Genomic DNA, 26,391 nt, shown 5'->3' with positions numbered 1-26,391 from the left:
GTTAAGCTGAAGATTTCATCGGTCCCTCATTTCACTCCCTCGATTCTCCATTTGAGAGTGATAAAGAGTGAGAGTTATATAGAAGCAATAATCAAGAAGATGTAAGATTAACGGGTGAAATATGATACGACTTACGTTGTCAAAAGTTGCCGGGGTGACGATGTTCACGTCAAAGCCCGATCGTTTCGGCATCGACTGGATGAACGTCCGTGAGGTAGATAGATTTATCTTCTGCATCGTGTCACCCGTACTCATGGAGGACACGGTCGAGTTTTGACCCGAGATTTTCACTTTTCTCGCGTCATTCTTCCCCGTCTCATATATCGTCTCGACATTCCTGTGAATTTCGATCTTCTTTTCCTCCTCTTCATCGTCATCCGGGCTCTCGCTGGCCGGCTTTAGCAATTCCAGCGTGACTCGTTCCCGGGAATTCGAGCTGTCCGCGTGCCAGGAAGTTGTCTGACGAAACTTTCCGATAGATTTGGTTTCTCCCGTGGTACGCTCCGTGGTACTGGTGGACCAGGCAAAGGTTCGCCCGCTTCTTCTCGTGTCGTATGTACTCCACAGTGACTCTTTCGTCTCGCGTATGGCTTCCGCGGCCGTCCCAGTCACTGAAACATTAATGATCAAGCGAACTTTGTTACAGTTTGTCATTTTCTAATGGTAACTCTAGTCACTCTAAGCCTTGGATGCTACTACAACATTTTTTTCTTGGCGAAACGTGTTTACTAGAACTTCTGAACTCACCACTTTCAAAATCCATCCTACCATTAACCACAAATCCCTCCATAGACAATAAAAGCATTCCCAACAAACATCAGTCTTGCCGAACTCCCCAAAAAAATAGTTAGTCCAAATGACCACAGGACTCGATTCCTAGAATTAAATAACAACTACTCCCAACACAGCAAGATTTACACTGATGGGTCAAAACGGACACTGGAGTTAATGGATAACATTAATGGATACGCCATTATCGCAGAAAAAGCTAAAAAAAAAACACAAAATCTCCCTTCTTCATCATCCATCTTCACAGCCGAAACTTATCCCATCCTGGAAACCATTAAATATGCACACTTAAATAACGAAGCCCAGATATCGTCATATACATCGATTCTATGAGCGTTACAAAATCCCTAACGAAATCATATAATTAAGAAAACCAACTAATATCCACCATCCAAGAACTAAACCACAACCAACCTAACACAAACGCTACAGTCATTTGGATTCTAGCTCATCAAGGAATAGAAGGAAATGAAAAAGCCGACGAAGCAGCGAAAGAAGTCACAGTTCCCTCACTTACTGACAATTGCAACCATCTTCCAATTTCCTGTGACGACCAAATAATCCATTGCAAAAAAAGTAACAAAAAATGAATGGAATAATACATGGAAAACAACTAAAAGCATCCAACCACACAAAAGTATACAGGACTTTCACCAGCAAACACCAAACCTTAACAACAGGAAAGAAAGAATAATTATCACACGCCTAAGAACCGGTCATACCAAGCTGACACATGAACACAAAATCAAAAAAACTACACCACCCACTTGCACTCATTGCAATAACCATCCATTAACAATAACCCACACGGATGCCACACCACAGAAACCCAAAGACAGACATACCGAATCAACGAAAATATAAACCTGACTTCTCAAAATGACATACAAAGAGTATTAAAATATCTCAAAAACATAAACTATTACACACATATCTAATGGCACTGTCGTCGCTAATGACCTCGCTGTCGATGCGACATTAAAGAAAAATAGAAGAACTTCTGAACTGTACATATATGGTTTCTAATCATATAAGGTTTAAAATCGTCAAAATAAATGTTTCATTCAATATAATCGGAATATAACAATTTCTAGCGTTCGTTAAACTTACGTTCTCTCGAAATCTCTTGGAAATTGCATTCCGATCATTTTGCTGTGTACGAAGACGTTGTTTAAAACATAGAAAGGAAGAATAACAGGAAACAAAAAATAATTAAGGTCGAAAACTGGTTTCCAATCAAAAGACTACACTTTTGACAAAGACGAAACATGTAAATTCCACTTGCGAAAAAGTCCAATCGATTTCGACGCTTTGACTGCCGTTGTTTTATTTTTTTCTTTGCTTTTCATCGACGCAACGCGCGATCTGGATTTGACATCGGCGAAGCGACCCGAGTCGAATTCTGTTCGATACGTAACTAAATCTGTCGTCGAGTTGCATGCTGACTTTCTCGAAAGACCACTATCGTTACGGACGGTGTAAACCTCGAATTCGTTCTTTATCGATGAAATTGCAAAATTCTTGAATAGCCTTCAACGAAACGATTCGAGTCTTTCATGCGAAAAGAGCAAAAAATATGTGTGAACACCCGTTCTTAGGCCCGACGTTTTATGGTGAAATATGAAAGATCGTCGTAAATATTTTCTTGCACTGGGGAATATTATGAAAGCGTTCGGAGAATAAAAATTCCAAATGAAAGGAGCTACCTCTATTCTCTCGCTATGCGGCGAATGCAAACGACATGCACAGTAATTTGCAAAAAGATCTATTATTATATTGTTTCAAGATTCGTGGCATTTAACTATTTAATTTCAAGCTGGTTTTTAATTCTTTTTTATTCGTAGTTAATTTATTCTTTAGTTTATTTACTTTCATTGCCTATTTTTGTGAATTCCATATTATTTTATAATCTAGAATAATTTTAGGACAATTGAAAATTCCGAAAATTCTTCGGGATAAAAGATAAGAACCACTTTACTGCTTCCCTTTCCAGCAAATTTAATCAACCACACCCCTGTCATTCTCTTTCGTGGACAGTCCATTAATTTGCATAATTTATGGACGCACTCTTTTCGCACGAAATGTCGTATGAATTGAGTCACAACCATTCCGTAACCATGCTCTCTATCCTATGGAACTCACAAATTTCATTAGCAAACATTAGCGCACGAGATACGTGTGTTTCCCGCATTTCTTTGGCTATTTTTGCATTTCAAGGAAAAAATTATAACTCGGATATGTATTTGCTGAAATTTGCTTAGCGTTCGCAACTTCGTCACACGAACCGATCCATTAAAAATAAAATTCGATTTACTCTTCTCTTCGATTGCGCTGCAATGCAGAAACAAAATTGGACCGTATTATTGAAAAAGACTGCCACTGTTCTAAAAGCCTTTGCGCCTGTTATTGTTACAAAATATTCATCGTTGAACATTCTGCGCATTTGCAAGTTTTCTCGGGGTTTCTTCGACAGATATCGATTTTCACGGCTATCGGAGAACATTTTTATTGAATCCAATTTAACGCTAACTTGTAAACACAATCTTACTATTCCATATTGGAATTCGACAATTTTATATTTTATACCTTGAAAATGTAACAACAGTTTTATGTTGAATTTCCAATTTCTTTTGAGGAAATAATTACTAATTGTTTAGCGTGCTGGAAGAAAAAAGGAGTGTCGTGAAAATGTTAAAGTATCATCTGTATCTTTTAACGTGACAATGCCATTTGTAAGCCGGCGCTTTGATCAGTATACCTTGAAATTTGAAACGCTATATCACCATCAGGGTTTCTCAGAGAATCTCGAGAAATTTCCATGGTCGAATTCTTGGTGCAAAAACTGCGCTGTAAATGTAGGTATCCTCCTATGTTGGTCACGTAAATCTGATCTTTGCACGTGCAGGATATCTTGTTTTTTACTCTTTCTGTCTCTCTTCATACCGAAGATGTTCCACTCTTTTTTTCCCGTTCGATGCCTCTATTTTAAAAGCACGGTTGGTTCGCCTTCCATCGTTGTGTCAGGAAGAACGGCTGAGCGTTATCCTTCTTCTTCTTCTTCTATGTACCGCAAGATTTTACCACGTTGTTTACGATTTTGTTCCTTTTTCCTTCGAGATTCACATTTTTCTTCGGTCGAGATAAAATCCACCTCGATTTCGTACGTAGTCTGTACTTTTTCCATAGCCAGCCAGTAATTATTTTGCTCGTGATGAATTTCGCGCCTTAGCTCGCCACCGACACGATGCTATCATGTTTCTTACTAGTTAGTCTACTATAAATCACCGGTTTTCCACCTCATTTGTAGACTCAAAATTTCGATATCGGGAGCCAATTTGGTAACATTAAGATATAACGAACACGTTATAGAGAACCGTGAAATGTACACGATAATTCGAACGTATAAATTGCCTGACTGGTTTAACTACTATTTATATTTGCTACCGCAATGTCAGGCTGCGCGCTCGCTGAGTATTACCTTATATTTATAATTTCCCATGGGATTGCCGTTGTGCGCAGCGGTCTAGCCCAACTGTGCCTGCTTCTTTTCTCTTTTGTATCATTTAATTTGCCGCCAATTCATTTTCTCGCGGCTGAGCATGCACGTGACTCCGCACCGCTTCGTTTCATTCTATTAATTGGCGACGCCTCGGGACACAATTAACAGAACAAGCGACAAACGTTTTAACTAATAGTTGTCCAACGGTTGTTCATTCACCATGGTACGAGGTCGAAGTTCAACTTCATCTCGATGCTTTCGTCAAATCAAGGAAGAAGAAAAAGAAACTTGAGAAAGTGTGAATCCCTGTAGGATTGATGCGGATGTGAATCTCTCTTCGAAAAAGCGTTTGTTGGATAGAACCAAAAGAACCGTGCTGCGAACTGTTGCATTATTTGCAAATTAATGAAATCGATGTGTTTGTTTCAAGTTTAAAAAGGAAAATGCTTTAAAAGAGAAGAGATTGAAATAATCACACGGTAAACGAAATAGTCTAATCATAATTCAGTCAGTTATATAATCGTAGATTTTTAATAAAGAAACAACTATCAGATGATCTAGATTCGCAGGATGGATGAAAATTAATTAAATGTGCACAGGATATTGCGTTGCTATATATGTAGGTATAACAACGGGGTCATTAATATTTCGAAGCCTGTGAAGCTAATTAAAACCGTATGAAACACAAAATGTGTCAAGCAAATATTTGCCAAATGGAAATTGTAAAATGGGCGTATAATTATCGATTTTCACATATTTATAACAGACTTGATTAATACCATCGAACAGAAATTTTCGAATCGTGACTTATAAAAATACCTGCAATATTTGATTTTACGAGGCAATTTTAGATACATAAAATTTGCTTTCACGAAACGTTAACAAAACTCTTCTCGAAAAATTTGTGTCAATATCGTCGAATATTTCTGATAACCATGAAATTAAATATTTGTCGAACCGGGTGTATCCGAGAGTTTCAGTAAAAGCTTAACAACCGCGATCGAACAGAAGGGCAAATTTTATTCTTTAAACTTTTAATCCTTCCATGCCGAGAAATCCATTTGCTTGTTCAAGTTACCGTGTTCCTGGCAATACGAGCAACACGGCAAACATTCGATGATAAATCGAAAAAGTTTCTTGAATATAAGAAACTCTCCTTTCAACCCACGTCTGCGAAGAATCTCCCCTTACGTGATTCTCCGTAAGAATAGGATATATCACTTTCAGAAATTCATATCCAACTAGCCTTCGCCGAGGAGTGTTTCACGATTCACCACTCTCACGACCGTGCCTGTGAAATTTCGATATTACGAAGCTCGCCTGTTTCCGCGAGGACGTGTTAGATGGCGATTAAAACTTGTTGCGCCGCTACGCAGAAACGTTATACAAATTGGAAACTTCGCTAACTTGTTCGAGAAACTAGCATAGATTTACGCCGCGTGGCAAGATAGAATTACCGACTAACTTTCAAGGAATTGTCTACACGCCGTGCCATTCGTGAGCAATGGAAATTGCTCTTTGAAGAATCAGTACATCAGCGCGCTTTATGTATACTTTTCTATCTTTGTGAATTTCTTAATTTTATATGTACTGATTTTTATTCTTTTTATTTTTACCTAGCTATAAATTATAGCGTATGCTTTCCACTCTATTTATACTCTCTTCTTACTCTCAATTTTATTTTACTGAATGCAAACGCAAAATAAAACTCCAAGGGAAGCTATGAAATATATTCACTAGACCAACTCTGAAAAACCATTGGAAATTTTATCATTGAAAATTTTCTTCCTACTTGATATTTTCCACGCACACACGTGCGCTCATAGATAACGTCGATGCGCACGATGAATCCACGAAGAATTCCATTTTCTCCCATGCATCCTTCGAAATTGTCGTATAAAGGGAGGACGCTGTAGAGAATCCGTTCGATCGAATTGTAGACACAATATATCGTGTTTCGCGTCCGATCAATGCAACAACGCGACTAATATTTCTATGAGAATGTAACTTTCTGTATATACAGAGTGGGTCACCAGATATTGCCATCTAGATTTACATCATTATTATTATGCGTAGCGAAAAAATGTTTCAGATAAAGTTGAATGGTTTCGAGAGGGGCCATTTTGATAATACTAGTTTTCTTGTAAGTGGACATATGAAGGTCATTAACATCTTTTTAAAAAGAATTATATATTTTTTATTGCATCAGCTGATGTATCTTGATATTCTTTACAAAAAAGTATTAATATACTTATGTTAAAAATTCATTAGTTTAGGAGATATTTTAATTTTAATTTTGTATAAAATTTATGCGTGAAACAGTATAAATACAAGAGTCCTTCCTCTTCCATGTCTTTCATACGATAATTTTACAAAATTAAAATTAAAATATCTCCTAAACTAATGATTTTTTACTCGCGAAATGATTTCTTCGAATTATGGCATTTGAAATGTTTGAAAAATAAAATTCACATAATGGATTTACATATGAAACAATAATGCAACAAATAAAAGACACAAGTCTTAAGAATGTATAAGTTAGAAGAAAATTCGACAATGTATACAGGAATAACAGAACAAGAAATATAAATGTTAGTGCGATACTATTGAACATTCTTGCGCTCTGAATTATGATTTAGTTTATATTTTCATTGGACATTTCTTTGAATGTTTTCTAGATTAAAGCTCAAAAGCATCGCGAACCTGTTATGTTATTATCTTGAAATGGTTGGCATCAATCGTTTCATCGATGTTAATTTCACCGTTTTTTTTTCTTTTTTTTTTTTTTTTTTTTTTTTTTTTTTTTTTTACCGACAGAGTAGAGCAATGAAACGGCTCGTTTTTTAAATCTGATTGGCTAGATCGAACTAGCCCGTTCTAACAAAAACAAGCTCGCGGGCAATGGTGCATCAGAAACAATAGAATTTTCATTTCAAGTAGAAACAGTATTCAGATACAGTATTCAGGTACGGTTTTCACGTCGTAAAGAAAGAATCGGTAGAATTTTCAACATGTATAGAAACATAACAAAATCAAGAAACAGTCTAACTTTTATTGAGTAATCAACGTCGTCAAGATACATTATAATTTTCTAGAATCGTTATACTTGTCAATCTGAATCTAAACTTTTTTTGCGAAGTTAGTAGTCGCATTTATTTACAAAAGTTTCTTTTTCTTTCACAGTCTAATGCTGTGATAGTACATTCATTACTGACTACCCAAGAGCCAAACTAGACAGTTTATATTATACTTTTGTATTAATTGACGTTAATATTTAATGGGACCAAATTCAGCATTAATCATTCTTTGCAGCCGATGTTTAATATTATTTATTCTATAGTGTTGAGTCGCATCCGCTGACGATTGGGAACGACTCAACGGGGTTGTCTGGCCGCGAAATTAATGTGCAGACGCGTTTGAAACGGGACGATTGCCGTAATTAGCAAGTGAAGTAGACTGTAGTCCTGCGCGGACTAATGAATATCGTATCTTAATGTCGTCGCGTATGTCTATGCATTTCTAACGTAGATATCTCCCGTGTATCATGTTTTCGTATCACGTCTATACGTTGGTTGTCGTATATCTGATGTTTATCGCTTGTCTATCGTAATCTATCGTAATCTGACTAACGTCTATCTGTCTAACTATGTAACGTCTATCTGCCTCCCGGCTGACGGGCATGTTTTATAGAGTTTGGCGGGCGAATTACTTCCAATTAAATTCATTGTTCGATTGCTTGAATTTGGATAGCGTTAATTTTCAAATGTTCGCTTTGTGTGGTGATCCGAGGTCAACCGCCTTTGGAGATGCTAAACAAACAGGCCCGTGATCGTTGACCATCATGAAAAAGTGGGGCAAACTGTTACTTTTAATCATAACATTCGGAATCTGCCAGAACAATTCTTCATGCTAATAAGAAGTCTAACGTTCTATTTCAAACGGTTTTCTGCGTATTTACATAGATTACAATTATAACCGCTTCGCGATCTGATCGAAAACGCTTCGACCACAGTTTTTCCGATTCTCAGTTTCAACATATAGAATTCTGTATTTCCAATATTTTAATTTTTAATACTTCTTTCGGTATTACTTCGTACTTTTGAAGTCTTCTCTCCATCTCAGCCCACTACGCGAAGGGGTTGAAATCTAGGCTTTGTGAAGGTGTTCTTAACATATGAGATATATTGTGAGCAAAATGTTTCAGATTGTTATCTTATAATGAAAATAAGTTTTTCAACCAAATCCGCCCGCACTTTCTTTACTTATTGTACTTTGAAACATTTAGATATTTATATTTATAATTCCGTTAATGAGAACGACGTTTCCACCGGCTGGTCGCCTCTGTGTTTTATTTTTAGGATTAGATTTCATTTTTCTATTTTTATATTTTTCTACCTCCACAGTACTGTCCGTCTGGGACAGAAGGAATTTATTTTTGTCTGAGAATGTAACTTTATCCCTGAAGGTATCGTCTCAAGCAGTAGTTTTTTGCGAAAGTTAATCTTTTCTTCATATTCGTTTCACTGATTATGGTTTTTTTTTCGCGGTATTCTTCCATGGTTATCATACTCTCATAGAATTCTGCGACACAATTTAGCGTGTATGTACATCCTTTCCAAAACTATTAGCAATCCTCTTAGCAAATTTTAAAGCAGAATGCGCGTTTTTCTTTTATTTCCTTCATTTTTAAACCTTTTAATCATGTAGTATACATACAGTTGACTTATTTCTATTTCCGTGATTATTTCTATTACCTTGTAAGATTTTCCTTCTTTATATAATCTCTATCAATTTACTCTCACCTTTATTGGTTTCGGATCTTCCTGTAGCCATATTTTAAAAATTCATAAAATTACTGCTCACTGTGAAACACTTGCGTTTTAAATTGTGTTTTAACGTAAACTCAAGTGTTATGATTAAGAATTTCGTGATATATTTATATTTTTCGTTTCGTTATTTCTGTATACGTAACGAAACAAAAACTGTATACGATTTTCTTTCATAACTTTAGTTATATATTTTTCAAACTTTTATCTGTTGTATTATTGCTTACTACACATGTGAATCCATTTGGGAATTTCATTTCTTTAAAATTTTAAATTCTATTGTTTGAAAACAATATTCATAGAACATCGTTGATTAGTGTACTTTGTAATATAAAATTATTCCGGGCCAATAAAATTCTTCGAAAAATGCAGAGAAAACTTCTTTGCCAATTATTTTGGTAAGGTGGATCGTTAGTTTTATTTGGAAAATCGCAAATAAACATAATTACTTGTAAATACATTGTTTCAACCTTTATCGATTAAATTTTACATAAAAATTCATTTATTTGACAATTAGTCGGTTGTCTAGAGTGAAGACAATAAATCGTAGAGACGCACGAACAATATTCGTGATTCCGGACGTGTCAGTCGTAAAGTTTATTGAGCAATAACCATAAACAAAAACTTTTCTATTTACCAATGAATTACAGACCTTTATCTATGGACAGTTGTAAAATACGAGAGATGGCTGGGGCGCGAAGCCAACGACGAAGACAAGGGAACGGAATCTACTGGAACGGCTTGACCCTTCGTTAAATCCAGCCAGCGTCGTCTGATTTATGTTTCTCGCTGTCTGAAATTTTACTCTACGAAAGCTGCGCGACAAGGGAAAAATTAATTTTCTTTCGGACAATTCTTTTCTTCGAAACTATTAATTACTCGTCTCGATTATTCTTCGAAAATATTTCACTCGATTCTTCATCTGGACGTTTCAATCAAAAAGACTATCCAACGAAGAAGAGATTTGAATTTTTCGTAACAAAACGATTTGCGCTTTAGATCATCCCGTGATCTGCTTGTCACATGATCGGCTCGCGAAACAGATGATTTGAAAAGGCAATAAGGGCAATAAATTGCGCGAACCGAGAAAATTGATTTGCCGATAAAAAGGCATATTTCAAAGCTAGAAAGTTTGACGTTGTTATAACACAGATATAAATAGATCCTCCGCGGATGTTGCTGTATCCACTTTTTATTCGAGTCAAATTTTCTTCGAGATTTTAGAAACAAATACATCAAATTCTAGTTCGAAACTATCTATTCGTTAAAATGACGATAGAGCTGAAGAATCAATAGCTGGCGCATAACGATTGATTTTTCTCGTTGGATGCTGGAAAGTAGCACATAGAAAGTTTCATGACTTTGCTGTGGAGATTTTCCGGTTGTCTCTTTGTGGTAGCGCATTCGAAGAAACTTACGGTCGACCAAAGGTACCGCAACTTGTGGATTACCAAGTCGGATATTGCAAATTAGTTTACGAAGAGGTTTATGGCATTTTACAACTAGCTAATATCATATTTCTCTGTTTAAAAGAAACATTCAAATCGAAGAGTAGCTGAAGAATTTCGATCAAAATGTAACAATGGAAATCCGATTAGCGATAGATTCGCGTAAAAATCCGGATTCGTCTTGAAGCTCGCGTGTTAGGAGCGAAAAGGATGCGCATTTCTTCAATGCCACAACGTTTCCCTTCGAGGAACGTTTGCTTTCCAATTTAAAACCGCCGTCGTCCTCGAAAAAATATGGAAAAATTCAATACATGCGTTATCGTATCGCTACCTCTTCCTTAACTGTCTATCAATCCGTCTGGCAGTTTCAATGCATTCTCGCGATGAAAATTTCGATTTGGTTCTCATCGAACCGAATCCGGGAAAAATTTCGTACGATTAATAGTATTTTCAACGGTTAGTTTAATAAAACGAACTCATCGAATTAAATCAATCAAATATATTACTTATTATTATTTACAAATGGTCTTTTCTTATGTTGAATTTCCCAAACCTTGCAGACAATTGAAGTGTTTCAATTGTTTCCTTTTGTCATAAACATGACAACTGCTAGACCGTAAATAAGTGAAATAAATCTTGGAAATCCAGGATCTGCGGTCGAATCTCCGATACAGGAGAAACAGGCGGGAAAGGGTAGCAGGGTAGATTTATCGTCGACTTGCTCTCCTTTTGATTTTCTAACTTTAGAATTAGAAAGCGTTAGACCTGGCATGGACGTTTCTTGCTCAAATACGTGGATTTTCCTTCGCAACGTTTCAAAGATATGACATTTTGTATTTTTCTCGAGGGACAGAACGCCCAAGAGACGTCATAAATAGCCACGAGGAATTTCAAACAAGAGGAAGCAAAATACCGGCTAGTATATCACCAGGTTTGCTCGATGTACACGGAGACTGTAATATTATTTAAGAAGTAATCGAACGAATATTTAATGAAGTACAAACTCTTCGGTCCGGAGAAGTACCAAGGCAGCGCGTATCTGAAGCTTCGGCATGACGGTGAACGTATTCATTTCCATTCGGTTTAATAATTTAATGCTTTTCAGGAGATTGGCTTCTTTCCTGATCCTACGGGGCACCGGCTTGCCCGGAAAATTTATGCTGCATTTACGTTCCAATGTTTTCCGGTCGGTGCGCAGCCACGGACGTTGCGCTCTGTCTCTCCTCGGTAATTTCCTAAAATTAAGATTCCTTTCTGTTCTTCAATTAAACTTCATGATTGCGTATGTTCACTGATACGAACTTCTCTTTTCTTATTTCATCAAAAATTCACAAATTCTTCTGAACCTATATATGAGTCGCTCACATGTCAAATCGATTAACTCTACAAAAAGAAAAAGTAGAGGAAAGTGAAAAAGTAGTTTACATTATTTTTTAAAATTCCATTTAAAATATAAATGCAAATAAACATTGTAAAATATATTAAGTATTATTAATTATAATAAATATAATTTCGTCTAACGACATATAAAATACAAGATGACATATCATTGGAGTAATAATTTTCGCACGACTAAAAGAATTAATTGATTTGACAGATGAAAATAAAAAGAAAATAATACCATCAAATTCAATCTTTAAAACAATTTTTTATTACAGATTTTTAGAAAAAATTGATGATAAAGTTCCGTTATTATTACAATTATTGTTGTTAGTATAGTTAAATTGAACCATCATCACTATAAATAATAATGTTCTCTCCATCACATACATTCTTATCACGTAAATTTGTTTTTAAATTTCTATAATAATGTTTACTAGAAAGAATGAATTTCAATAGATCATGTCTCCCTTCTTTTCTTTGTTTTGCCTTTAAGAACATTAATATTAATTCTTAGAATATTAAATTTCATTAAAATCATATTTGAACTGACGTAGGGTTTCAACCTTTCTAATTTATCTATTATCCAATGAATTTTAAACAAATTCACTGGCTTAAAATATTTTAGTCAATTCGTTGCTTTTAAGTGGTGAGATAGCATTGTTTTTTGAAGTTTCACTTTTTTTATAACAAGATAATATGAATAGTTTGCCGTTATTATCTGATATATATACAACTGTATTAAAAAATTACTTAGCTAATTAAATTTTTACAAATTTTTAAATTGCATTATTGCAACTTGAGTTGAATTAGAGTATGAAGTTAATCAAATTGGCTTCCGAAATAAATTACTAAGTCAAACAAACATGGTTATTTAATGGCGTTATACTTAATTATTAAAGAAATTTATTTCGAATATAAAGAGTTAACAGTCAATCAAGTGTTTTAGCACTAAAATTTTAAAATGTCCAAAAATGTCAATCGATTTGGCAAGTGAATGGCTCATATTTTTATCTGTAATACTTCCGCGATTAACTGATTGCGCGAGACACATTGTTATTCTCTTTATTGTAGTATTGCTTGACAATGATAGAGTTCTTTATTCCTAACTCGTAAAGATTCAAGAGCTGCTAGCTGGCAATCGGTGTTGGTGTGTAAGATGAAAGGGATTCCGAGCTAGGAGGACGTTTCTTCAAAGAAAAACCGAGCTTGAAGCTAGTAACCATCGAGCGCACAAGAATTGTAGCGACATTAGAACTGTCCTGGTCGAATCTCGGTGGAACTCCACCTACCATCTTTCGCGGCGCGCACCATCCATCTTTTTCGCTGACTTTGCTCGGCCCACGCTACCACGGCCAACGATTTATAATGGAAATTCTCGAGGATTTTGCGAAACCCAGTGAATGTCCCCGCGCGTCCATAAAACCATTAGCGGTAAGACATTAATTGTGTGAAAATCTATGAGTGCCAGCATTCAGAATAGCAGCTGTAATGAGCATGCTACGCTCTTGTTACTCCTCAATTAAACTAACGATTCATTGACTCTTGCGTCGCGAAAAAAGAGCGATAAATACGGTTACAAACGCTTTATCGTTTACAGCTTTTCCATTAGATCTTGTTGTACAAAGTTTCCCCAGTGTCACAAAAATAGAACTGAAGTTATAAACAAAATTAAAGTTACGAACAGTTTGGATTAGAATTAAGATTTGAAAAGAACGTCGTTTTTTGGGAGATTGAGATGTTTTGCAATTTCCAATAAATATCACGAAACCGTTAAACCGTGTTACAAAGAAACAGGAGTAATACGCGCATAAATTATGTAAACCCAGTCCCAACCGAGCTATGATTTTGGGTTAATGAATTCGTTTTGCAGAATACGAAAAACGAAGATGTTGGTAACGTAAGAGCTTCCGTTTAAGGAGATGAGTGTATTCCGGAATGGTGTGTTCTAAGAAACATGGTTTGGTAACGCTAGGGAAGTACAGTACCTTCGACGTAAATTTAATGGACTTTCATGTTTGCTGGCGAGTAGTTTGGCGCGTGTGCTTACGTATTTAGCGGCCGCGCCGCGTCTCGAATCATTGGAGCGGACGTGCGTCCGCGAGATTGCCTGGGCAACGTTAGTGGCCGGCGAATTCGGGATTGTACACGTTGTTATTTAATACATAACCAGTTTTCTAACTGGCGCCGAGGCGACGATAAATTGCTCGAGCCGTGATTTCACCACCGAAAATTGACAGTTGCGCGAACAAACTTCCAAACGAAATTTCCGTGCAACAACGCACCGCGTCCTATCGGGAACCGTGCATCGTTGTTAACCTATCTCGGGAACACCGGCAATTAAATTCGGTAATGTCGGTCGTCGTCGCATCGTTGAGGCTGAAGGGAATCGCGTTTACACGCGTGGAACGCTTCCTGGCTCCTCTTGGACCACGACACGCTGGACTTTGTGCCTGAAACGTCATTGACAATCCCCCGGTATGCACGAGTTCTAAATATACAACGACTATGCTTTCTATTTTCTTTTCTCTACCGTTTCCTCTTCTCTTCGACGCGCGTTCACGTTAATTTTGGATTTTCCTTCGCGCGAGACCGACCATGCGCTTGCTTTTGCAACTTATTATCAGTCGCTGCGCTTTTTGCTTTTCGTTCCCTTTATATAAGTTTACGGACACCGGTTTGTCCTAGGCATCCGCGGAATTCACCAGTGAAATTTCGTGCGGTGAACTCGCTCGCTAGAAATGTGATTGTTAGCCAGCGAATGAAATGCGCTTGTCGATGCGTCCCGTTTAATTAATGAAATTACTCGGTTCGTTAATCAGAATTGCTTCTACGATTGCGTTACGATTTCTGACAAGAAAGCGACGACCAACAATATCTTTCAAATGAAATTGCATAAGTTGAAAACAGTTGCTTCAGCTTTGGGTTCTCTGGAAAGATCTCTCACGTTTCGACTTTCGAAATACATACCAATGGACGCTACTTTCGTAATGGATTTATTGTCAGACGATTTCACTTTGTAGCTAGAAATAGAAATATTTTGCAGGGACACATAGAACTAACGAAATTCTTGCGACCATTTAAAAGGGGCATTGCAGAGGGAAATGAGAAAGAGGAGAGGAGGAAGAAGACAAAAAAGGCCACGCGTATAATGCGAGTATGTGAATAAACTCTCTGTTTCACCGAGGAAACCCTTGGAACTTAAACTGCTCCTTTTAAAAGGGAGAAGTTCTCGTGTAGCTCGACGCTGAGTGTACCTGCAGCGGCCGACTTTCTTGTCTCAAGGCATAGCTTTGGGCGATGTTGGAAGTGTTCCCTAGTTAACACGGAGTTTATTCCACCCTTTCTTCTGCAAAACAGCAAACAAGAGAGAGAGAAAGAGAAAGAGAGAGAGAGAAGCGGTTAAGGAAGGGAATAAAGATTGAGTATAGAAAAAAATTCCAAGCACCACTTTTACCTCGTCAACGCGAAATTCGCGATCAAAAGTAAAGCCGCTGGCGGCACGTGTCCCTTATTGCGTTACGGCCGTTTAATAATCGCGAATTCACCGACGCGAACAATAAATGTGAAATTAAATAGGCTTCCCTCTTGGAATCCTCAAACGATTTCACGTCCTCCAAATCTTTATTTTTGCTCTCCCTCGTTGCTTGAAAAATTGTAAATTTCTCCATCATTCACGTTTGCTCGAAAAAGAGGCAAAATTTTATTCAAGCGTGTCAATGGCAAGTTAAAATGTGTCTATCGCATGGCCAATCATATTTTAAAAGGGCAGATTTTCTGTAAAACTCAGCAATATAGCAAACCACGTTCTACACGCCGTTTTCGTGAAACGAGATCGTGCTGGTAGATATGTTAACTATAGCGGTAACAATGAATATTAGCATGAATGCAAGTAGTGGAGAATTATTCATTGCAGTTTCAACACGAACAGACAGGCGTGCACACGAAGGAGTTGGAAACGCGTAGAGGGAAAGCATTAATTTTCACATGAATCGCTGTATATGTCAGATACATTAAAAATACATAACACGCAACGTGGCTTTGCTAAAGGATCAGTTGCAAACATATCGTTGAAATTTCGCAACGTAACGCGACATATTGATCGTAGATAATTCAAAACCGTTTGGAAAAGAGAACCGGTGATTTTTATATTGCGCACCAGCAGATAAAACGGCACGCGCAGACGAGCACGAATTCTCTGTTTTACAAATACCGTGAAGCGATATGAATAGAGAAAGAGAGAGGGCGAGAGCGGGAGCGAGAGAGGAATAGAGAAAAAAACAAAGCCAAAAAGAAAGTTTTGTGTTTTACAGTTCTGTTGCCGTTTCTTTGTTTCATGGGGCAGCGCGCGAAATATTCGTGTTTCATAACGCGTACGATTGTCTGTTTTAGACATTAGATAAATTCCTATTGACGTGATGTAGGATTTAATTCGTCACAACGGAATCAAATCAATACAATATCGAACATTATCGATTGAAACCAATTAATTGACGATTATGTATGTACATACATATGTATGTGTATACGTGAACTTGATCCATGGAATTTAATATTACGCGAAATATAATATATTTTAGCTCGTGTTTGAGAGTTTAAGTTAATCACGGAATTAACGTTGGAATTAGCTTTGTGAAAATAATATCAATCATAGAGGAAAGTTTCTACGATAGAAAATTCTGTAAAGTCCGAACAAGCGGATATTATGGTAGGGGCTTGTTTCATTTCATGCACAGCGGCCAAAAACATTTCGCAGATAACACGCTGGCGTAACCTATCTATCGTTTCCTCGTAAAGTTACACTGACTGGAAATTTATGCGAGAGAAAGTCAAGTTTGGCGAACAGTTACAATAAAACGACGCCGAACGACCTGTGGAGCTGCGGCGGCTGCGATTTCATTCCCATTTACTTGCAACGAATTCCACATCCCGATAAATAAACATTAGCGATCGATACACGTTTTTATTCCGATGTAAATTTCCCCCATCGACAAGCGTGTCGTGTTACTCGCGAAATCGCTCTCGTCATATATTTCATATTATTTTATTTCACGCCTATTGAAGAAACGACGATGTAGGGGACGGATATTATAAACTTAATGTCAGGCAGTACCGTCAGGCAATATTGTAATTGCGAGAATTATTTTGTGGAATTGACCTGCCAATAGTCGAAAACCACTTACCTTCCTGATCACGCGAAGGACGCAGACAATTGGTCGATTCCAATGCACCGCTACAATAAGAGTAATAAATAGTGTAGTAGTGCATTGGAAGTATACAGCAAGACGCGTTAGTTGAATCACCTCGCGCAATGTTCAAGCCTGGGAATATCCAGTACGTCAGCTTTCGCTCTACCAGCAACCATCTCGTACACAAGGAGTAAAGGTAAACGATATAGTAACCATCAATTCGTAATTCGTTTCCTCGAACACAAAACCTTGCTTCAAAGACGAGAAAATCGTAAAATTTCAAGGAATATCCGAATACAGCAATTCTCGACAAGAAGCTAGTAGAAAACCATACGGACAGTTTTACATTGCTTAAAAAATTTAACAATGGCGGACTTATTTTCGACAGTTAATTGTGATTCGTTGTAAAAATGCGAAAATAATCGCGCCAATCGCAGGTGTCGCTGTTCGCTTATCAGAATTATATGGTAATGTCGCGCGGTATTATGGTCATGTTTTGGGGGATAGTCGGATTTATTTATAGCGAAACGCGTTTTGCGATTGTGCCAAGCATACTAATGCACGACTAATGCATCGCACGCAAATACGATCATTAGACGTGTTCGGTTGTACTGGTTGCTCGTGGAAGCAAGTGTCAAAGATATTCAATAAAGAACAGATAATGAATCGATGATTTGGCTCGTTCGATATCTATATCGCGCTACAAATTGTAATATTTAATCGTAAACTTTCCAAGTTTCGCGATCGGCGAAGAGAAAACATTTTCGAGAACGCATTCATTTCCCATGAAAGCCGATCAGTAACGTATCAAAGTTGCCAGGATGTTGTGCGATTCGTCTCTCAGTGGAAGACAGCATATACAATAGGGGAAGCATAAAAATGGAAGATGAATGTTCCTCTTTAGCGCTCGAACCAAGAACCGGTACGGTGCAATGTCTATGTAGCAAAGTCATGGAATAATGGAATCGCGCATTATCGGAATATCCATACGTGCGCATCTCAATAAAGCTCGCACAGAAACGAAAAAATATCGGTACGCTAGTAGTAATCCGGATAATCCGTTCGAAGATGGACGAGCAAGCTTGTAAGATGCTCCGGATATGTTGACCAACTCGACGGAAACGTATATGTAAGAGTATTCGATCCAATATCGAGATTTTAACGTAATCTTATTTCGCTCTTGGAAGTTGCGTTTAATTACATCGAGTATGTTACGTTATTCTTAACAACGTTTTATTTGAAACATTGTTTTCAATCGTTATTCTATTTGTAGTTTGAAAAAATCATTTCTGAGGCTCAATTTTCGACGCAAAAGTAAATTGAAGCAAACTTACAAACGCCTAGTGCGATTTTAAGCGAGTTGTAGATATTCAGATGGAAAAGTTAGTTCCACTTTAATTCGGTTAAACATGGCAATTTGTGTAAATGGAAATTGTACGGAGTTGGTGATTTACTCGCAACAACTGGAAAATTAATTTCTCGACGTTTTCTTCCATTCTATTACACTCGTGACAAAGGGAGATCTTCCTGTTTATTTAGATATCTGTTACAACCCAAGCGCGAGATTTCCAGCGCTAGATTGGAATCGAATGCCAATGATAAATCATTCGTTTGAGCCTAACAAAGCACCACGGATGCATCGTGGTTACCGGAGTAACGAGAGCCCCCAGTAACATTAATTTTGAGTCAGTTCTCTTGAAGCTTGATTTAACCATGTATATTCCTCGGTGCAGTTAGGCGGCTCGTTGGTATTTCATTATAAAATTATGAGTCCGAACTAGTTTCTTGGATTCTTCTTCGCCGGATAGGATGCTTCGCGGAAAATCAGATTCGCCGGTGTTTTTTTTTTTTTTTTTTTGTGCACCGTTACATCACGGTGAATCTCTAACAAGTACAGAAAAGGAAAACGTATATTTGAAATTTTGCGAAGAGAAACGAATTTATAGAAACAAAATTGACGTGGCCACAATTCATTCAATAAATACTGTATTCGTATTACTGAAGAACTGACATCCGATTGATAAATTGTATCGCATCGAATCGAGCAAACGTTTAAAATAATTTAATTAACATTGTTTGCTCCGTCGATAGATCGCCTGGAAAAATATTCGAAGGATATCCTCGACCTAATAAATTGAAACATCTCAATTCGAAACCGTTCAATTACAATCATAGTCGCAAACGATTGTAACGGTTCCACTACCTGGTTAACCGGCTCGTTCAATAATTGAAATTTCGAGTTTCGAATTTTGTCTTTCACGGACTTTATGGTTCGCGAACAGAAATGCAAATGATTTCGTCACGGTCGTTTCCATGCTCGGTGTGCGGCCGGCTTCTACGTGTCGAGCATCGTTGCATCGTCGTTACTACGTTGTCATTGGTATAATTAAAAAAAAAAAAAAATCAAATTTCGAAAATTTGTCGGATAAGAGAAAAACGACCCAACACGCAGTCTCGTATCGTTAATTAACGCAAGGCCATAATATTCGCCATAATTTCGAGGAATGTAAGAGCGCGATGTGTTACATCTGTAGGCCATTCGTTATTTCTGATAACCTTAATGGCAGTATTATCATTATGTGGTAGAAATATAATGGTGGTTCTATAAATCGTAATTATGTCCTAGCACGTATTTTCAAAATTGCAAAAAATTGAATAATCTTGTCAAATGATTCGCGGTTCGTCAAGATTATCGATGAGGATCTTCCCTTCGAAGCTATACTCCGTTGAACATTCGTTTCGAACGTCAGCCGCGTAATATCGCTTAAATAGATATAGATCGTTATGCGTCAGATACAGCCAGTAAAGGAAGCCACATGACGGAATTCCAAAGGAAAGAATCGAACAATGAGATAGAGTTATTGAAATTGAAAATTTTACTGGGAAATTGATCCACCGGTGGCTGCTATTCCTCGTTCTATTCCATTTTATCCGTCGATTGATTATGAACCGCATCGCGGTCGGACCAAGTAGATTGCAGGTGGAATAGAAAGAGGATTACCGGGGCGCTATACTCCTTGAAATACGGGGCACAAAGGGGAAGGATTTCGAATTGCTGTAGGAAATCGAAAGGTCGATGGTAACGGGACCAATGGCCGACCTACAGTCCAGGTATATATCGTGCTTCCCACTGTTCTAGATCGTGCGAAATTCCCCTTTTCTCGCCAGTTTCTTTTTTCTTTCAGTCATGAAATACTACGACGCCAGCGGCGACAACTCTATTTTTATGACCGGGACGCCCGGCGTGGACTTCCGGTCGAGGACCCTAAAGCCATTTCATCGTGGCCGCGCTCGTCTCTCGCTCTTCACGCCCGATTGAAGCTCCCACGATTCGTTCCGAACGCTCTTATCGTTGCTCCCTTGAAGCGGCCGCCACGGAAATTCGCCAAATGCGATTATCGTATCAATGCTTGCGTCCGAGTCGCTCGGCCGAATCAAATATTGACGGCTCTCCCTTTTCTTCCGCGTTTCGTTCGTTGAAACCGATATGGTGGCATAGTCGAGTTTCTTTCTCTATAATTACCAACATTCTTCGTGACTTGATGACGGGATCATTTGATAGTTTTTAAATCGTATCCCATACTCGTCACTCACTCGATCGTTGTTAAGGGGGTTTTTCTAGTGTGAGGTGCGTGTTCTTTGTTAGGGAATTTTTTGCAAAGAAACTATTACACCTTTTGTAGTCATCATTTGATAACGTTTATTTTGTACGTATTTCAAAGACTTTTTAAAATTTTTTGGAACGAAAGAAGTTAAAATTAGTGACATACTCTCAAACATAGTCGCTTTTAAAAAAGGTCGTCTCACGGTGTCCATGATTTTGGCCATTCTACTTGTCTGAAATGAAAAAACGTGAAATTCCTTAATTAGCATGAATTTGGCTGTAGCAGGTACCAGAACAAAAGAAAAAAATCGGTAATTAAAAAAGTGGCAAAACTTTGAAATTCGATTGTCGATTTTTGCATGTTTTCGTTAAACTTCGGAGGCCTAAGAAATATAAAAAAATAAAAATTTTTAATTGATTCTGGTAGGGGTTGTAGTCATACATGTACTAAATATATACTTAAAATTTTGAGTCAATTGATCAAGTAGATTTTGAGATATCATGGACACCGTTCTGAAAAACATAGTTTCCAGAAAAATGTTTTTGAAGCTTAGTATTGCGATAACAATGACGCTGGTCGTCGCGACCTTCTAACAACCATGACTTCGTTAATTTTAGGAGTTCACATATAAGGTTACAGAGATTTATTTTTGAAACTATGTCCTTTAAGAATATGCAAAAAAAGAAGAAAATCGATTGTTTCAAAAGTTTACACTAGAATACCCCTTTAAAAGCAAAGAAACATTATGTCGATAAATTCCAACGTCACTTTCTCTTCTTTGAGAATTGCTATCTTTTTGATAACTATACAAAACTTCCTCTAGTCGGAAGATTGTACGCTCTAGGCTATATATATTCATCAGAAAATTGCGTCAAGTGTCGTTTATCAGAATTACCTCCAAACTCCTTATTCAAGATCGTGCGACTCGGAATAATCAAAACGAATTGCCTCATTGTGTACTAATTTACACGCGTAATGGAGTTTGGATTATTTTCTCGTTGCATAATCAGCGACAAGAGTGTTATATATATGCAAATGTGTTATATCGCAGCCGCAGTCACACCACAGAGTTTTCGTTTCTTTTTTTTCAACCGAAATTTATCGATCGATTCGAATATTGTGTAAAAAAAACGAAAATTCGTTTCTTTGATGATATTTAATGGTTTTAATCCATTTTCATTCGATGTATTATGAATAAAAAATTGGAGTATTGTCGAAATTCTATGTAATTTTATTTAAGTGGACAGGAAATTTTGATCAGGCTTTATTAAAGCTTTCAAGTTACAGACCGGTTTAATTAAATCTTCAATATCGGATTTGTGTTTTGCATTATTTTTGCGGCTCGTGTCATAGCTTATGTAAATCGCGTCCATCGATCATAAGCTGCTATTCGGAATTATCAACCGAGAGAGAAAATAAAACATGTATTTTCCATTAAATTAATTGACGCGTTATTGTTTAGGTAATTTGATTTGAAATTATCTCCCTTTGTTTGGTTAGTCGGCAATTAAATTAATGGCTATAGATCAGGTTAACTTGGCTGAAATTAGCCTTCAATTTGTCACAATTCTAGCTAATTCTCGTTCCATTACGTGATCCATATCTCTTTCGTGGAATTTCTTTTCGTTTTAAAATCAGACTGTTCTTACGGATGGACTTACATACATATATTTTCTCATAAATTCCACATATACCAAATCTCTTCATTCGCATTTCTCTTTTCCTTCCTGCTGCTGGAAAGAAGATAGTATCACTCCACGAAAGATAAGTTAACAAAATTTTTCACCACGGATTTCAAGAAGAATCTTTTGCGTTTTTACCGATTCAGCAGTAAGAGCAATGGTAGCTCGTCGCGATCGTTTCATCTTCGCGTTTTTCAGCGGCATCCCACCGATTAATTCTTGCCGGCTGGGAGCAGCTAAATCGCGCGAAATTGCTACGAATTACCAACCTCGGTTTCTAACGTTTACCGTGTCATCATGTTCGTTCGTCTGCCCCTCGGCCAGTTCGTTCCTTTATCGAGCTTAAAAGCAACATTCACCATTGGTTATTATTACGCAATTTTGTGCCTTTCGTAGATTCTAATTGTTCGTGGTTGGTACAATGGCAAGAAATGGAGGAGGAAAAAGAATAAAAGGATAGGTTAGGACCCTTATCTGGCCACATTAGGTTTAAGTAGCCAACGATATTCCGCGTAAATGTCCACCGATTTATCAGTTCCCCTCATCTTTATGCTCATTTGTTGTCTCTTTATGGTCTATGTTGTCGCTTTTATCTAGCCTATCTGATGCTCATTTCCGCAATGCTCATTTCAGATAATTTCATACCTGGAAGAATTACATATTTTCTAAATTTTTACAGGATTCATCCGTAATTTTTTTCATGCATACCATTTGCTGTAATTCATTTAGAAGGACAGATGGAACAGGATGGAACAGAAAATCGGATAGGATTGAAGAACAGCGCTGCTTCCGGAAATATGCAAATTAATGTAGAGTTTACAGTAACACGTGTAACGTGACTTGTTTTTAATTCATGGAACCAGCGTAATAGTTTTTGTATTCGCTGGAGCAGACTTTCCGGGAGAGGCGTTATGCCGTGAATTCAAATAACAGGAAGTAGCAGCCAAGCTGTTGCCAGCGAAAATATTGGCAATAAATGTCGCGATAATTACGTGGAGAATCGGTACGTGGCTGCGCGAGTTCGCAGATTTTGTAAACTCGATTTGTTTGAATCTTAACAGAGAAAATTTCATCCAGCGAACCCGTTGCATCGCGTTGTTTGTTTGCCACTGCCGAGAACAAAATTTTCCAGGCAAAGGAACATTATGAAATACCCGAAATCGATGGTTGTCGATGATGAATTTTTTGATGATCTCTCTTGACTGATTCTGTTGTCTGATATTTCGTTATTTATGAATTAGTAGAAATGGAATTCCCTCACGTGATTTGCATATCTAAGATCGTAGAATTGTTTTATGATTCTGCCCGATACTATTCGCTGTCACATCAGTTTATTTTCCGCAGGACGAGAATATTAAAAATTCAAGAGTAAAACCTATCTTTCTGAGAAGAAAGCTTTTTCTCTGTAAATCTGTGCTTTCAACGAAATTGTTTCCATGTTATTTGCACTTAAAGTAAGTGTTTTTCATTAAAGAAGAATTTCAAAGGAAAGTAGCTTAGAGTAAATTTTTTTCCTTCAAACAATTAAAGTAACAATAATAAATGATAAATGAAATCTTATCTTTTTTGACGAAAATAATTCGAGCGGTTCGCGGTGTCGTGCGCGTAGTGCATAACGACAACGTGTCTTAAGAGTCAATTCTGACTCCTTCAATTAGAAACTCTATTTCGTTGTGGCTCGTCCTACAAATTGAGATGCAATCTGCGCATAAAGGAGCATCCATTGCCTCGGAGGGAATTGCGTGTCGCATTGATGCGGTAGCCAGTTAACGTTGGACAGCAGCTCGCGTTAATCGGATGCAAGTCCCGACTAATGCGCATCCGTCTCTGTGACGTTATCGTGGTCATCGTCTATTCGATGACTATCGTTGTGATTCTAGTCCGATGAGCTTGTTCGCGGACATTTCCATTCGACGAATCGCGGCGTAACGAACGGAATCGCTTTCGAAGCTGACGATGTGTATCCGTATCGATCAACGCCGAATCACACGGCACGTGTCCGCGTTGACGTGTGCACGAGTTGCGTGAAACGCAGGTATCACTTCCGTGCCTCTATGACAGACTTATTTGCATAAGAACCATTCGCATCAGGGTGTAAAGAAGAAAAATTATTTGCAATTTGCTTCTGTTTCAATCCTAATTGAAACGGTTAGTGAGAGTTAATGAGTACGATCAGTCAGGTTGATTGAGGCAGATCCGGTCAAATGTCTGATCTGTTTGATAGATCACGGTACGATCAAGAGAGGAACGCGGAAATGTTGACAAGATTCGTTTTGTAATAAATTCGATCGTGATTATACCTGGCGAGATTTATTTTGCACGCTTTTCCATATATTGCGTACAACATAAAGTTATTACACGCGTCGTTCAGGCATAGAATCGCTAATTTCAGTGAAGCTGGTCGGCAATCTCTAGTTCAAGCGGCGTTCACGAGAGTTTACGGTACGTTAAACGCTATTGAATGTAGTACATCGAGGCAGAGTGGTCCTCGTTTCCGCAGTTAATATTGCGCGATGAGAACTAAAATTTCAACTGAAAATTTCGTCAATGGGTATTTTTTTTCGAATGTTGTACATGGTTGGAGATTTCATATTAAATTATCAAAGAATCCATGAAACATCATAAAAACACCCATTTAACAGGAATTGAACGAATTCTTCAAATTTCAAATCTTTACCCCGTTATTATTAATTCATAAATTAACTCTAAACACTCGTTGATTTCTAATAATTAGCAGATTTCACATGCGCGGAAGAGAACTTGCAATCAATGAGAATACGTATTTATTAACATTCTATGAAGCACTTGTGGCAAATAGATGCTATTACCACTCGTCCGGAAACTCGATTTCATAAAAGGATAAATAACATGTGTTTCTCATAGACCATTTTATTTACTTTGTCTACTTTCGATTCTATAAGTATCGGATATTCAAAGTCATGTCATCATAGTATCGACAATTATTCTGTAATTAATATATACTATAAGGCAAGTCTGGGTGAGATGGCTCGGTTTCATTATATAGGTCATATTAGTTAATTTTCAGATTCTTTCAGTGGTATCTGTATCACGATCATAAACTATATTAACCGTTCTTCTTGTTTTTTTTTCATTTAAAGTAAAATAAGTTATAGGTAAGTTATAATTGAATAATTTCAAGAATTTTTTATACTTTAAATTATACTTTACTAACATTTTATCAAAAACTAATTACTTTTTCGGAATACAGTGTGTTAATATAGTGTTTAGAGGTTATAGTTACATTTCTATAATGAGATATTGTCGTATCATTATAAAAAAAAAAAAATAAATAAATAATTCACTATCATTTCAGACCATCGGGTTAAACGAACCGGTGTTTTAGCAGAGAGTTGACTCATCATGAAATTGTGTATAATAATTAGCAAATATTTTTCTAGAGAATCATATCAACTGAATATAAAAGAAAATCTAACAATAGAGGATTAGGGACAAATGAAGGATTGTTGGATAAGATAGAATTGGGAGCGAACTGGCGACCCGGTCATGGCTTATACTTTTTTGGTCGATAGGACGATTCCCTTCTACGTCGTGACTCCACTTTAGTTTTGGAAGTTACAGGAAGATCGGGAAAGCAACTTGCATCGTTGCAGCGAGAAGGAATGTACAGAGTGAAAACTAATTTTCATGGTGGGGAAAACTAAGTGAGCTCTGTTGCGACAGGAAAGAAGTACATCGCCTCTGCGGTAAAGACAGTTCAAAATGGCACAATGAACATGAATGTGGCATGTAGAGTTTTCGGCATTCTGGCTCCTAAGAAGACGAATGGAAAATAATTATTCAAACAAAACTTTAGGATCATCTTTATTGCTAAATATGGAAAATAAGGAAAAACAAAATTCATATTAAAAAATTGTAAAAGTACGGTTTTGCACCAACGTGGGAACATAAAATTTATAGCATTTAATTTGGCCGCATACTTGGATATACCATA

General features: G+C 37.2%; 1 protein-coding gene across 9 annotated transcripts in view; it reads right to left on the bottom strand.

Moving 5' to 3' along the window:
- The window catches only part of LOC122534628, a 95,253-nt gene that overhangs the window by 35,703 nt on the left and 33,159 nt on the right, over positions 1 to 26,391 (bottom strand). For all 9 annotated transcript variants that reach the window (XM_043665465.1, XM_043665466.1, XM_043665457.1 and 6 more), the window contains one exon: positions 136 to 611. In XM_043665465.1, coding sequence (XP_043521400.1) covers positions 136 to 611 — 476 coding nt within the window. The remainder of the gene's footprint in view (positions 1 to 135; positions 612 to 26,391) is intronic.

Source organism: Frieseomelitta varia, unplaced genomic scaffold (genome assembly GCF_011392965.1).
Source record: "Frieseomelitta varia isolate USP_RPSP 00005682 unplaced genomic scaffold, Fvar_1.2 scaffold_62, whole genome shotgun sequence".
Taxonomy (NCBI): domain Eukaryota; kingdom Metazoa; phylum Arthropoda; class Insecta; order Hymenoptera; family Apidae; genus Frieseomelitta; species Frieseomelitta varia.
The sequence above is the reverse complement of the archived record's forward strand: the minus strand, read 5'-3'. Positions and strand labels throughout refer to the sequence as shown.